This window comes from Lipotes vexillifer, unplaced genomic scaffold (assembly GCF_000442215.2).
Source record: "Lipotes vexillifer unplaced genomic scaffold, Lipotes_vexillifer_v1.1 scaffold39, whole genome shotgun sequence".
Classification (NCBI taxonomy): domain Eukaryota; kingdom Metazoa; phylum Chordata; class Mammalia; order Artiodactyla; family Lipotidae; genus Lipotes; species Lipotes vexillifer.
Window position 1 is genome coordinate 2,723,942 of NW_006787038.1, and position 15,318 is coordinate 2,739,259.

At 43.4% G+C, this 15,318-nt stretch overlaps 1 protein-coding gene across 1 annotated transcript in view; it reads left to right on the plus strand.

Annotated features, from left to right (window-relative positions):
• TTLL5 (tubulin tyrosine ligase like 5) overlaps positions 1 to 15,318 on the plus strand; it is a 318,465-nt gene that overhangs the window by 248,818 nt on the left and 54,329 nt on the right. Inside the window, exon 31 of the mRNA XM_007459755.1 lies at positions 8,588 to 8,670. Coding sequence (XP_007459817.1) covers positions 8,588 to 8,670 — 83 coding nt within the window. The remainder of the gene's footprint in view (positions 1 to 8,587; positions 8,671 to 15,318) is intronic.

Here is a 15,318-nt window from a genome sequence, read left to right on the forward strand (position 1 = left end):
TTTTCAGGTAGACTGCCTATTATTTCCTCTTTATTAATTAGGTCTGGTGGGTTTTTACCTTCCTCCTTCGTCTGCTGTGTGTTTTTCTGTCTTCTCATTTTGCTTAACTTACTGTGTTTGGGGTCTCCTTTTCGCAGGCTGCAGGTTCGTAGTTCCCGTTGTTTTTGGTGTCTCTCCCCAGTTGCTAAGGTTGGTTCAGTGGGTTGTGTATGCTTCCTGGTGGAGGTGACTAGTTCCTGTGTTCTGGTGGATGAGGCTGGATCTTGTCTTTCTGGTGGGCAGGTCCTCGTCTGGTGGTGTGTTTTGGGGTGTCTGTGGCCTTATTATGACTTTAGGCAGCCTCTCTGGTAATGGATGGGGCTGTGTTCCTGTCTTGCTAGTTGTTTGGCATAGGGTGTCCAGCACTGTAGCTTGCTGGTCGTTGAGTGAAGCTGGGTTTTGGTGTTGAGATGGAGATCTCTGGGAGATTTTCGCCATTTGATATTATGTGGAACTGGGAGGTCTCTTGTGGACCAGTGTCCTGAAGTTGGCTCTCCCACCTCAGAGGCACAGCATTGACTCCTGGCTGGGGCACCAAGAGCCTTTCATCCACACGGCTCAGAATGAAAGGGAGAAAAAATAGAAATAAAGAAATAAAGAGGATAAAATAAAATAAAGTAATGAAAAATAAAATAAAGTTATTAAAATAAAAAATAATTATTAAGAAAAAATTTTAAAAAAGTAAAAAAAAAAAAACAAAACGGACAGACAGAACCCTAGGACAAATGGTGAAAGCAAAGCTATACGACAAAATCTCACACAAAAGCATACACATACACACTCACAAAAGAGGAAAAGGAGAAAAAATAATATATCTTGCTCCCAAAGTCCACCTCCTCAATTTGGGATGATTCGTTGTCTATTCAGGTATTCCACAGATGCAGGGTACATCAAGTTGATTGTGGAACTTTAATCCGCTGCTCCTGAGGCTGCTGGGAGAGATTTCCCTTTCTGTCCTTTGTTCTCACAGCTCCCGGGGTTCAGCTTTGGATTTGGCCCCACCTCTGCGTGTAGGTTGCCTGAGGGCATCTGTTCTTCGCTCAGACAGGATGGGGTTAACGGAGCAGCTCATTAGGGGGCTCTGGCTCACTCAGGCCAGGGGGAGGGAGGGCTCTGGATGCGGGCTCCTATCCTTTTTAAAATGCTGATTGTGTCCCCTAAATTGATTTTACAACCCCCTTATGAGTCACAACTCACAGGAAAACATTAATAGCCATGCACAGTCTCCTGGGCCCAGAAGGGATAATATACATTCTTTTAAAGTATACGTGGAATATTTATAAAACTTCAGCACATACTGTGTCACAAATGAAGGCTCCACCCGTTTCAAAACATCAATATCACACTCTATAACTATAATAAATATACTTAATTTAGAAATAATAAGATAGTTTTTTTTAAGGGCTATGTGTTTGAAATTTTTTTTAAATAGGGTAATACTCAGTTGTTAAAGAGGTAGTCATAATGAAAATCATAAAACATTTAGAACTGAATGGCTATGAAAGTATGACATATCAAATTTGTGGGACAGCCAAAACTGTACTCGAAAGTAAACTTGTAATCTTAGATACATTTATTACAAAGACAGGAAGGATTGAAAATCAGTGAGTTAATCATTTAACTTGAAATGCTATAAAAGAAACAACAGAGTAAATTAATAAAAATAAAATAATAAAAATATAGAAATCACTTAGAACAGCCTGGCACATGGCAGAACATGAGAGAACAGTGCCTCAGTCAGTGTCTGGCACGTTAGGTGTTCATTAAATACTTGGTGCAGGAATGAATGAAATTGACAGCAAACAATAGCGAGGCTTACCTCTGCAATGACTAATAAATGAGAAAAAGAGAAAGTCCCACATAAGTAATATCAGGGATGAAAAGGAATGTAACAAGAAATGTGATGGATTAGATAATGTGTAGTATGTTTATAAAATGAGTCCTGTGCACCAGTACTACACACAAGTTGACTTCACTTAAGTGTTCCTTTTTTTTTTTTTTTTTTTTTGGGGGTATGCGGGCCTCTCACTGTTGTGGCCTCTCACGCAGACTCAGCGGCCATGACTCACGGGCCTAGCCGCTCCGCGGCATGTGGGATCTTCCCGGACCGGGGCACGAACCCATGTACCCTGCATCGGCAGGTGGACTCTCAACCACTGCGCTACCAGGGAAGCCCACTGTTTCTTGAATTGGTTTTGGAACCAGACCCACATTAACAATGTTCTAATTGTTATTTGCTAAGGAGTAGCATGTTAGCTTCTGTTTGTGAAATGCATATGTAATCCCTGGACAGGATTACACAAACACTTGTGTGCACGTAGGTATATTGTAAGGAAAATTATAAGACATTTAATCTGTGAGTAAATGTTCACTAAGAAAAGTCAAAGTCCTTTTTTTGGAATTCAGTTCTTTAACCTAACTTGCATCTTAGGATTTCCTGTGTCCTTTGAGAATTGAAAAGTGGTTGATTGTCACCAGTATTTTATAAAAATGATCGAGTTTGAGGGTTTTTCTTTTCAGGACCTTCACAGATGCCACCGTGGCCACTTGCCACACCCTGACAAGATCAGCATTTCTCGCTCTACTCTTTCTGTAGAATCTTGAGCATTTTCCTTTTGTATGTCCTTCCTTCTACAGAAGGGTCATCCCTGATGTGGTGACATGAATCCAAGATAGACTTTCACTAAACCAGTGAAATAGAAAACTAGTACTTCTGTGCTAGAGATGTGGAAAGCCTTGAAATATAGCACCAAACCACAGTCAGCCTTGTGAAGTAATGAACTAAACAGATCTTAAAGAAAGAATATCACTTTCAGGAAAGCTTCCACTGATTCAAATAATGGCCTGGGGTGGGGTGAGGGGAGGAAACCACAAATAAAGGAAATACAGACCCATGAAAAGACACATCACCCTTACCAGCAAAATGGTTAATGGGGGTTTTACTCATTATAACCCTCCTTGGTGATGGCATGTTATATAGGCCTGCTGTATGTGTGGTCTTGATGCCAGTGGAACTGCTAGCCAGCCATTTGATCAGCTTGTACTCCCTAAGTAGAGACTTGCACTACAAGAAGTCTTTCAAAATAATAAATGCAATATTTATTAAAGACAGTATTTCCACTTACAGAGATATGATTTGTTTGTAACGTATCATTGAACAACTTCTTTGAAAGGCCCAGAAGAGCTGTTTCCCCTCAATGCCCATATCAGGATCTTTCTTGGGCTGCAGGAAAATGGAAGAGGCAAGAGGAGCAGGGAGAAATGGAGCAAGTGAATTGAATTCTGGGTTAGGAAGTACATATTTAATTTTTAAGGAAACTCTTTAGGTACTAGCTATGAACACGTCCCAAGGAAAATTCCTGCCTTCATGGAGATGTCACTGTTAATAGAGTTCTTCTAATTCTTCATTGCCACTATATATGGCCACATATCTTATTTCAGTTTTTAAGTGGCTCCATCAATCAGGAATCCTGCCCTTCAGCAGCTTTTGATGATTAGAGACAGTTCACCTGCAGAGAAGGATCTGAACTAAGCCCATTACCACAGCCGAGATTGTAGTAAGCCTCTAACACTCAACCTTTGACTACATCTCTTTTCCGTCTCCTAGAACTTGCACCATTTCCGAGAATAACAATTAAGGAAAACTACAGGATCAGATAGTCATACCTAGCACTCTTCTTGGTTTGAACTCTAACTTTTGTGTGATATAAAGTTAACAGCACCTTTCTCGTCCCATCTTTTCAGTATTTCTCACCGCAAAACTCTTGAACTTTTTTTTTTTTTTAATTTATTTTGGCTGCTCCAGGTCCTAGTTGTGGCTTGCAGGCTCTTAGTTGTGACATGGGGACTCTTAGTTGTGGCATGCGTGCGGAATCTAGTTCCCTGACCGAACCCAGGCCCCATGCATTGGGAGTGGGGAGTCTTACCCACTGGATCACCAGGGAAGTCCCTGCATACTTTTATAACTCATTTTTCTGAATTCATCTTTAGCCACCTCTTTGTATTCCATTTGTACTGTGATCAGAACACCACAGGTAATGTAGCTGCATCCAACACACATTTAACTTTGCACATTCAGCTATTCAGAGAGAAAAAAAAAATACAATTTCGATAGTGGCTGATTCTACTTGATATTCCCCTCAGGACAAGATGGGAGATGCATGCTTCTCTTACAGGAAGAGCATCCCACTGTACTGTGTGTAATTCTCATGCTTAAAGATGCATATTCTATATGACAAGCCAGCTGCTTCATTTGGTGCACAGTTGAAGAAACAGTGATTAATTCTGATGCTGGCAGGGAAAAAAGATGTGTATTAGCTTTATCAAGAGACAGCTTGTCAACCTCAAATGAGACCTCTCTTCCAAAGGGAGTTTAAGAGTAATTTTGACTGATTTTGATTTCTGACTGGTAGGTTGCCAATAATTACCTTTTGACTTCAATAGCAAATCACTGTTAAGTTGCAAGTTCTGAATATCTGTGGTCATTCTCCTACAGTTAGCACCAATAATCCATACTGAATTAGAATCAATGAGGCATGCAACTTAATGTTTTTTATGTAGACAGGCTTATAGTGAATGCAAAGATTGTCAATATTCCTAAGTAAAAATAACAATACTAGTAATAGTTAATGTTTATTTAGCCCTTAATGTAAAACCCAACACTGTACTAGGATGTGCTTTACATCCACCATCTTATTTAATCCTCAACAGCCCTATGACGTAGGTCCTGTTACCTTAATGTCAAAGCCCAGTAACAGACTTAGAAGCAACCAAGGGGGGGACTTCCCTGGTGGCGCAGTGGTTAAGAATCCGCCTGCCGATGCAGGGGACACGGGATCAGTCCCTGGTCCTGGAAGATCCCACATGCAGCAGAGCAACTAAGGCCGTGCACCACAACTACTGAGCCCACGTGCCACAACTACTGAAGCCCGCGTGCCTAGAGCCCGTGCTCTGCAACAAGAGAAGCCACCGCAATGAGAAGCCCAAACACCACAAGGAAGAGAAGCCCCCGCTCACCACAACTAGAGAAAGCCAGCACACAGCAACAGACCCAACACAGCCAAAAATAAATAAATAAATAATTTATTTTTTAAATAAAAAAGAAAGAAAAGAAACAACCAAGGGGACATATACATACCTTTCTATGTAAATACTTCCTAAAACACAAGTACTTTCAGGAAAGCAGCAAAGAATCATTGCAGAAGCAGATCAGCAAGTGCAAATTAACATACAGGCTCTACACAAGCGATGTTTTAAAAGTTCTCATTTCGGAGTGGTTTGTCCAGAAGTTGGAACATATTTTCCCAAGGAAATGATGTTATCAGAGCAAAAGCATATTTACCCATGATGTGCCTAAAGTTGTAATAACATAAACCCAAACCATTTTGTGTACCAGTGTCTCTATGGAAAAATTTACTCTGAGTTTCCCCTTGGACGTCTGTGGACACATTTCTCCTCCACTGGGGAGAAGGGGACCTCGTGCAAGAAACAGTAGGACCGTTCGAAATGTTCAAAGTCGGAATCAGCAATGGCTCCTGAGGCCTGTGGTGGGAGTTGCTGGAGGGAGGAGGATGGAAGGGTGAGTAGAACTGGGTACAAAGGGGACACAGGAGCAGGAGATCTTGGGTGAGGAAGAGGAGGAAGCCTATAAAGGTGAAGGGTGGGAGAGGAATTCCAGAGAGGAGAGGAGAAAGAAGTCACTAGCTCTAAACCCCCAGGGACTCTTCTCATGCCTCCGGAAGCTTTCTGTTCCCTGCCCGTATTCTACTGCCTCCAAAATGTCTCCTGCCTGCTTCCCTTTTTACTGCTAACACTAGGGCTTCCTCCAGGACACTGAGATCAGCCCCGTAAGTTTTCTTGACTTAGCTGCTCCTACACAAGTGAATGGGCCTTTGGGTTTTTTAACTTTTGTAAAGGAAAGAGCCCATCCTAGGCCCTCCAGAACTTTTCCTTTTTCACTTGGACCTGGAAGCACCAATATCGGCCTACAGATGCTTTGGATGGATTTTTTTGGTCCATAAGGGGCTTAAATAAATTGCATAAGCATTCCAGATGTAGCTCTCCAAGGCTGAGGCTTGGGAAAAGGGAAAAAGCCCTCTGCTCCTTTCTCTCCTTTTTGCCTCTGTGGTTCCCCTGTCCTCAAAGCGAAAGTGGAAAGGAGTGGGCAGTGCCCAGATCGAGGCTCGCTAGAGGGGAAGGGCTGTAAGACAGTGTGATCCTTGCATCGCTGCTGGGGTGTGTTCTCAAGTGGCACATCTCCATCAGGGGTGTAGGGACCACCTGGGCACCTAAGCCTCTCCCAGCGCTTCCCATCCCACCTTCCTCTACTCACCAGTCAGTGTTTCCGTGGCTTCTCTGGTGATATGAATCACCTGGGCACCTGGGGAGCTAAAAAAAGCCTGAGTTCTCAAGGCCTATCCCAGACCACTGAATCATAATCTCCAGGTGAAGGGCCTGGAAAGCTGTGTGATTGACAAGCGAGCCCAGGTGATTCCCATCAGGCATGTTTGGCAAACACTGCCTGACTAACCACCACACACGCACACACTTTGCTGGGCTTTAAAGGCTCCCAGGACATTCTAAGCCCCTTTCTGCCTCAGAATCATTATATGGACATTTCTTCTCCGTGAAAGGCTCTTTCCTGTTCCCTGCTCTTGGCTAATGCCTGCTTCTCCTGACTTCATGACGTGCCTGAAGCACGATTTCCTCAGGCCATCCTTGACCACTCTCCTCACCATGTACACAACTAATGGTTTTTATTTAGTTAGTTAAAATTTCATTTATTTATTTATTTAAAATTTTTCATTTATTTATTTTTGGCTGCACGCGGGCTTTCTCTAGTTGTGGCGAACGGGGGCTACTCTTCGTTGCGGTGCGTGGGCTTCTCATTGCGGTGGCTTCTCTTGTTGCAGAGCACAGGCTCTAGGCACGCGGGCTCAGTAGTTGTGGCATGGGAGCTCTAGAGTGCAGGCTCAGTAGTTGTGGCGCACAGGCTTAGTTGCTCTGCGGCATGTGGGATCTTCCTGGACCAGGGCTCGAACCCGCCCTTGCATTGGCAGATGGATTCTTAACCACTGCGCCACCAGGGAAACCCTATTTATTTATTTTTTGAAGAGGTTTTTTTTCTTTTGGCCGCGCAGCGTGACTTGGGGGATCTGTGTTCCCTGACCAGGGAGGGGTTGATCCTGGGCCGCGGCGGTAAAAGCCTGAATCCTAACCACTAGGCCACCAGGGAACTCCCTTTCTCCTCACCATCTAAATCGGGTTCCCTGTTTCATTCTCTCATAACACCTTGTGCTTTTTCTCCATAGCATTTATCACACAGTTTGTATCTTATGGATTTGCCAAATGCCTACCTCCTCACTAGCACCAAGCGCAGGAACGCTTAATAAGTATTTTTTGCTTGAGTGAGTAAATGGAAAAATAGTGTTGGGTGAAGGTACTAAAGGTTGGGTTGGATACTGCTCAACAAATAAAGAACTGAGTATGAGAACTTGAATCTTCCAGGTAAAATTGTTACATGTCAGCTAAAGTCAAGGTAGATGGGCCCAACAAATAAGTGTATTAATGGGGCAGTGGGTGAGATTACTTCAAAAAATATCTATTAAGTACCTAGTATGTGCAAAATGCAATATTAGGAGCTATGGATACAACAGTGAATGAGACTGAAGCAGTCTCTGTCTTCATGGAATGCACATTCTAGCAAGGATGGCAGCTGTTAAGCAACCAGTTACACGGTTCTATAATTTTGGTAAATGCAATGAAAGAATGACAAAGCTGTAAGAGCCTATAACAGGGAGACCTGGCATGGTCTGTAGGGCATCAGGCCAGTCATAGAACTTCTAAGACAAGTGGCTGGGGAACCTGTGCCCAAAGAATCTAATATACTCTGTCCTATCTCTTGTCAACGGTGGCACAAGGGGAGGTGCCTCTGTATATATGGCTTCTCAACCTCGGCACAGTTGACATCTTGGACCAGAATATTCTTTGTTTTGGGGCACTTTCTAGTGCACCGTAGGAAAGGCTTAGCACCATTCCTGGCCTCTACCCACTGGATGCCATAGGCCCCGCAGTTGTGACAACCACAGATATCTCAACATCACCAAGTGTCCCCTGTGAGAGGGTGGGGGGAGGAAGCAAAATCTGCCCCCCTCCCTCCCCCAGTTGAGAATCACTGCTCTACATGAAACTTTTTTTTTTTAATGTCTTTACTTATGATTTATCCAAGTCAATACCAGGAACTTAATTTATTCATTCAGTAAGTATTTGTTGAATGCTTAGGCACTGGGGACACAGTAGTGATCAAAGCCCGTGCTTTCTTGAAGCTGTGTTCCAATGGGGAGAGATGGACAATAAATTTTAAAATATGTAACATTTCAGAAGTAGGGGATAGGTTGGTCTTAGAAGTTCTTTCTGAGAAGACGACATTTGACTTGAAAGAAGAAAGGGAATGAGTGGCAACACCAAAAGCAAGAGGCAGAGCCATTGCAGGGCTGTAGTTGACCTGACCTTTCTGTCTGCAGGTCTAACCAAGCTGCTTGTGTTTCAGAGCGTCCTCCACAGAAGGGCAGCTGGACGGACTCCAGAGCAGCCTTAACTCTGCAGCCTTTGTGCCCATCACCAGCTCCACAGGTCAGTTCCAGGTGGGACAGCGGGCAGGGTCTGGGCCAGCAAGTTCTCTCCTGCCTCTGAAGAGAGTTCCAGCTCAGAGAACGAAGCATCCAGGCCTCTGGAGCACTGGCAAGTGGGCATTTTGTTACTCTCTTCTTCCAAATGACAGCAACATTTTAGGATGAAATGGTTTTCCAGAACTAGTTTGGGGTAGGCAAAATTTCCCCGTCTGGTAGAATGTTATCAGATTTGCAGCATTTAGTAAAAAGCCTGTATTTGACTGGTGTTTTACTGTTTCTGTGGTATTTCCACATGTAGTATCTCACACTAAATCCTCACCACAGCCCTGTGAGGTATAGCTTTGTCACCTCCACGTGAGGAAACAGAAGCTCAGAAAGTCAAGGGGCCTGTGGGAGACGATCCATGCATGCAGAGCTGGAGCTGTGGTCTAATCTGCGTCCTGTCATGCTAATGTCATAGTCTGTTGCCAGGTAGTTGCTGAGGACCTCAAGCCTCTCAACATAGAAGTCAGGCAGCATTGGTCCAGGGATAGTTTTCTGTGAGTAATAATTCATAAAAATACACTAATAGGTAATCAGAAGATTGAAAGCAAATCCACTTGGATTCAACTCAACAAGTGTTTTTTTTTTTTGAGCACCTCCTGTGGAGAAAGTAACATGCTGGGCACTGGGGTGCGTAAAGGGTGAACTAGACAGTCCCTGCTGTCAGGGAACCTAGAGGCTCGGAGAGAGGGAGGTCAGCGGGAGGCTGCTATGTGGGGTGGGGAGGGATATCTGGCACTGGGGATGCAGAGAATAACAATAGACAGCCTTGGCTGAGCATCGCTGTGTGTCAGGCACACTTCTGAATGCTTTACATTTGTTCACAAAACATGCATATAACATAGGAGCTGTAGTCCTCGTTTTACGGCTGAAGAAATAAAGGCACAGACAGATTATGAAACGTTATCTCAAATCTCACAGCTAGTGAATGGTGGAGCAGTATTTGAACCCAAGGGCCAACCTGACCCTGGCTCTTTAGGGATTGGGGAGGACTTCCTAGAGGAAGAAGCATCTAAGCTGGAGTTTGACTGTAGACAGGTCAGCCAGGAGAGGGGAGGTGTGGGGTGGAAGGAGTTCCAGGAAGAGGGAACAATGTGGGCAAAGGCCAGTTGAGGGAAGGGGGCGGGTGGTGAAAAGGTGCTGTGTTCGGGGAGCCCTCATGCTGAGGACTGGGGTCTGAGCCGGGAGTGGCAAGAGAATAGGCTGTAGAGGTAGCAGGGCCAGCCTATGCGCCGGGGAGGGAACTTGTTCTTGAGAGCAGTAGGGAGCCATCGAGGAGCTTAAGGGCAGGGTGCAAGGGTGTGTGTGTGTGTGTGTGTGTGTGTGTGTGTAAGTCAGGTAATAATATGGTAAGAGTATAAAGATTTTGTTTTCCACTTACACTCTTCGAACCTGAATTCCAGAAATATTTGATGGGAATATAAACCCCCCTTTCCCCCAAAAAAGAATTACTAGAAGATGGTAGTTATTTTTAAGGAAGTGAAATTTCCACCTTGGAACTCTTATGGCCTGAGAAGTGAGTGGCTAAGAGAACCATGGACTAGTTGGAAGGGTTTCCAGGAGAGACAGCTTTTAGAGCCCCTGTAGCTCTTCAAATTCGCTGAGGCTGGAGAGGCTTACAAAGCTTAGGAGATCCAGGAAACCTGCGTATTTCATTTGTGTGTCTAATTGATACATTAAGTATGGACTTGAACTCTCTGCATACACTCTGGATGAGCAAGTTGGAAATTTGACGGACAGGTGGGTCATCCTTTCAGCGTCTTGATCATGAATTAGTGTTTACCGACTGTTGCCGGTACTTAGAAGTTTTTGTAACAGTTGTACTGAATTTGGTGTCAGTATAAAACCACAGAGCAAGGAGGAGTTGTACTTCTCCCTGGCTTCTAATATCTATCTTTTCTCCCTGCTTCTACCTTACGGTAAGTGCATTATTCTTCTCACCTCGTTTAGGTAGCCTGCTGTTTACTGCTGTTGTCTCCAAATGACTCTGGGCCTCTAAAGTCCTTTGAATTTGTTCCTCTTCTATGACTTTCCTGGTGTTCCTGATACTTAAAGAAATGCTGATGAACATGATGTAGCAAGGTTCAGGCATTTTCCATACTTCCCAATAAATGTTTTACCTTAGCAACATAATAATAACTAACCCTGTTAGAGTCATTTATAGAGCTAGTAAATAACTACCTGGCACTTCAGTGTTTACCTACAAATTATGTTTCTCTTTATTACACATAGATTTAAAGGTGTTGTTCAAGGGGTTTAGAAACATGTCCTTTAACAGGGAGAAGGTTAGGTTGCTATTAAAAACATTTTTCTTTAAACCCACAAGAAGGAAGAACAACCCCTAATAAGTCAAAACGTTTACACATCTCTCTGAGAGCTGGGAAGTTTCGCGTGTATAGGAATCACTGAACTGACTATGAAAGGTATTTAGCCCCTGTCTGGTCTGGTTAACTCAGTTATTGAGTCAGTGAATATAGCAAAAGTCTGCTTCCTGACCCCTTGACCCTTCTTTAAGTCTAGCCCAACCAGGCCTTCAAGCTGTGCGACCTTGTCTGTCAGGTAGTCTGAATGAGATAGTGGTTCATCCCAGGGCACTGTTGAAAAGCAAGTCAGTCCTTTCCCGCTGATGGTGGCCTAGTGGCATTCTTGTTATATGAACATTAAATGAGGTAGTGAATGTGAAAGCTCTTAGCAGAGTGCCTGGAATGCTGCATGAGTGTTAACTTTCCTTGACTTCCCTACCTCAGGCTATATATTCTGTGTTTGCTATAGAAGGGGAAGGTGTAGAGTCAGCAAATTTGGAAATTTGAGAAGGAAGCTGGAGTGAGGGCCTTTGGCTCAAAGCCAAAGCCATTGGCCTTCCTTCTTTATAACCATGGTGTTCTTCTTGAGGTCTGAAGTGGTGATGGTGAACTAAAATAGCAGAGAGCGACAGATTAGATAACTGGCATTTCTCTCATGCTGATTTGATGGTGTAAACTACCATTGTTGTAGGGCCTGAAGCCATACCAGCTGCCCTCATCCCAGCCGCTTAGCTTATGCCTAAGCTTTTCCTGTCCTGGAGCCCAGCCTCTATATGCACTCTGCCCAGCTTTTTTTTTTTTTTTTAAGCTCTTGTAGATCTATAGTTGGAGGAAGGGACCATACCACCTTTTGAACACCAATGCTGGATTACATTTACAAGGAGTGAGAAGCAGTGTCCCGCGTTAAGCATTTTTCTTTTTGGACCCTGGTAAAATTCAGGGTAGCTTTATGCTCTTTGCGTGGGGACAAGGCAGCAGCATGTCAGTGTGCCTCTGCCTGCCCACTTCGTTGTCTCTAAGTGAGACAACAAGAGAAAGGAACTTATTTTAATATAAAGTAAACCCAGTGGAGCCGAAACCCTAAGGATCTAGAAATCACTTTGACTTTCAAATGAAATTATTTGCCTGGCAGCTCTCAGCAGAGTGACCTATTTTCACTGTCAGATTCTTGTTCTTTTCACATGCGTTGTATAGTTGTTGGAGATCCCGGGTGGATTTGGAGTATAATAAATTAATAATAAAAATAAACTCTTGAGATGCTTGCCCTAGTGTCTTATACCTTTTATTGCTCCCAAAACGTTCTTCTCTCCCCAGAGTCAAAGGGACAAGAATTTGGATCTACTACCCACTTTTAGTGCTGTTAGAAAGCAAGAGAGAGAGGATGGATTTGATGTTTGGCTGCAAATGGCACGCCAGCATTGGGGAGAATGATGATCCCCTAAAGTCTAATTTTAGATTTGACCTCTTGTCCTTTCAGCCAAGATTAAATAAAGTGTTAAGTGGGGATTTTTTTTTACATTTTTCAGGATCTTTGGACGCTCCCCAAGTTATTTTTGCCAGATCCAAACCCTTGCCCACACAGTCTGGAGCCCTTGCTACAGTTATAGGACAGAGAAAATCAAAGTCGGTGAAGTCAGGGCCAATTTAAGGTAACAGTAAGAAATAAGAGCGTTTTTTAAATTATAACTTGCTGACTTTACGCCACAGCAAGAGACTTAATAGCTGTCAAGAGAAGCGATATTTTCTCAAAATGACAAGGAAATTGGCATTTTATAAAACCAAAGCTCAGAAGGACTCTCCAAATCTGTGGGTCAAACTACTGCTAGCTTGCTTCTATGTTGACCTACCAGTAGGTGGCACTGTGGCAGTAAGAAATTTCCTTACTATTATGGAGGCATTTGATGAAAAGTATGGGGACATTCAGGCCAATCAGAGAAAGAAACTAAAGCCAAAATTGAGTTATTCACAGGTAAAATGTAACAGACTATACTGAAAAGCATGACATTTGAAGATCAAATTACAATAGCATCTAAAGAGAATGAATATTTTTTATTAAAGATATTTATTATTAAAGAAGGCTTTTAGACTACTGTTGGATAGTTTGTGAACTGGATTTTCAGCTAATGGGAGATAGGCAGGGAACACATTTTTTAAAATTTTTTTGTGAGATTGATTAAGCTTCTTTCTGAGTTACTTAATATAAGCACATACTATAATTGGCAGCAAAACGAACTATAAACCCCATCCTACCACTCATCCAAAAAAAAGCTCCTACATTAAAGAAATGGCCTGACTTGATCATGTGAGGCTGTACCCACACTTCATCAGTGCTACCCCCAGTATTTTGTTCCCAGCTGTCGCCTTCAAAACATTCCAGAAAATTCAATGAAACTGGAAAGTTTTGATGATTTCTTTCCTCTTTGCTCTACCCTACACACTAAAGCATTAATGGCACACCTGCTATGAGCTTAATACTCTTCTTACCTCTAGGGGAATATTTATAAACTTATTTGAGAAGCATTATTCATCAAACTACCCCAGGAGAGCAAAGGAGGGAGGAAAATTATTTACCCACCACAGGATTCATTTACATTGGATCAGAAAGCTTCAAATATCGTTCCCCATCCCATCTAAACTCTTTCCAAAAAGGAATGAGAAGAGAGAAGGGAACACCAAATCCATGGCTTGGTCATCTACCTACCAAAATGTACCAGAGAAACTGAAAACAACCAGAGTTGCATTGGTAATACTCAACCAATGGTCCTTTAATCCTGATACTAAGCAGCCTATCCAGTGATATATTCATCACTAATAACATATATTATAGAAAGCTAAAGCAAGAAGGTCAATATTTCCTTCAGGGCACTGGCATCCAGAAGAATGAATATGACATCAAGCTCCAAACCAAACCAGCAGCCTGCCAAGAAGTACTAATGTCCATCCGTTTCCAGGACTGTGAGACTTGGACTTGCCTCAATTGTAATATCACTTTCCTTGAACCTATTTCACTAGTATCCCTTACAATCCACCCAGAACATTACATGGCAAAATAGGATCATCAGCAAAAAAAAGCCTTGGGAAAGAGCTCATCTCTCAACACTTAAATCTGTGTTGCAAACACAGCCCCACTGAGCCTGAGCTGTACATAAAGATGGGGGATGCTGTATTGAGGTGGTTAGACCACATGCCAAATGTGTGTGAACCCAGAGACAGTGGGTGCAGCGTACTGCTGGGAGACTCCAGGGGCAGGCCTGGCAGATGGCAGATGGCAGTGGGCTGCCTCTCCTTGATCAGGGGAGTTAGGTAGTTTACAAAGTGAAGAGGCAGAACCCCAGAGTCCACAGCCCATCACCCAGATGCATGCTTTATTTTTGTTTAAATGCAGTGTAGACAGAATCACTGCTTGGGCAGAGATCCCTTCATCCCATCCACAGTCATGAATGAATGTCATCACCAGCTGTGACAGTCCTAGAACCTCTTCATATATGGGTTTAGAGAGGCAGTCGGGTTAAATTCGAGGATTTGACATGTGTTTGCCTAGCATGTTACATGCAAGACTGACAAAACATCAGTTGTTCTTATCAAAGAATGAGAGAGGTGCTGAAGGATATTGGGGACTCAAGACTATTTAAGACCCCCAATATGCTGCCCCAGGCAAGTGTCATATTTAAATATATGCATTAGTCTGTGTCTTCTTGGATTCTTTATTGTCAATTTGACATCCATTCATCACAGAGTCAATTATATTAACTATATTTTCCGTATTCTTGATGCTTTGGCATTTGGGGACCTTAGAGACTGCCCCTGCCAGGCGAGCTAATTCCTAAAGATAATAACAACTTGCCCACAAGCATGCCTTTCACACACAAACCAGCCAATCCTACGTTTATATCCCCGACCACCTCCTTATCTAACTCTCACACGGCAAGTCAAAATTTCCCTTGCCCTAGATCACTCCAGGGCCAGGAGCCAGGCAACTAGAGACCACCCCTATAGCCCAAAGCCCGCCCGAATTATTTAAACTAGCCACTCTTAAGCTGTTTACCCTGCCCTGCCTAGCCTTTCCCAAGGAAACCCCAAATGAGGCTCTGGCCTAGACTTTCCCCTCACTCCTGTCTTCTGTCTCCTGAGCACACTGGTGTTTGCCCCTGTGACCCTGCATGGCGTGCAGTGACCCCCTCTCTGGGACCTGCAAGTAAAATCAACTTCTTCCTGCCAGGCCTTGTTCTTACATCCTCCTTGGCCGTGCGGACCGTTGCACACCACACCCGACATGTACGTTCTTAGAACAGACATCAGCAGGG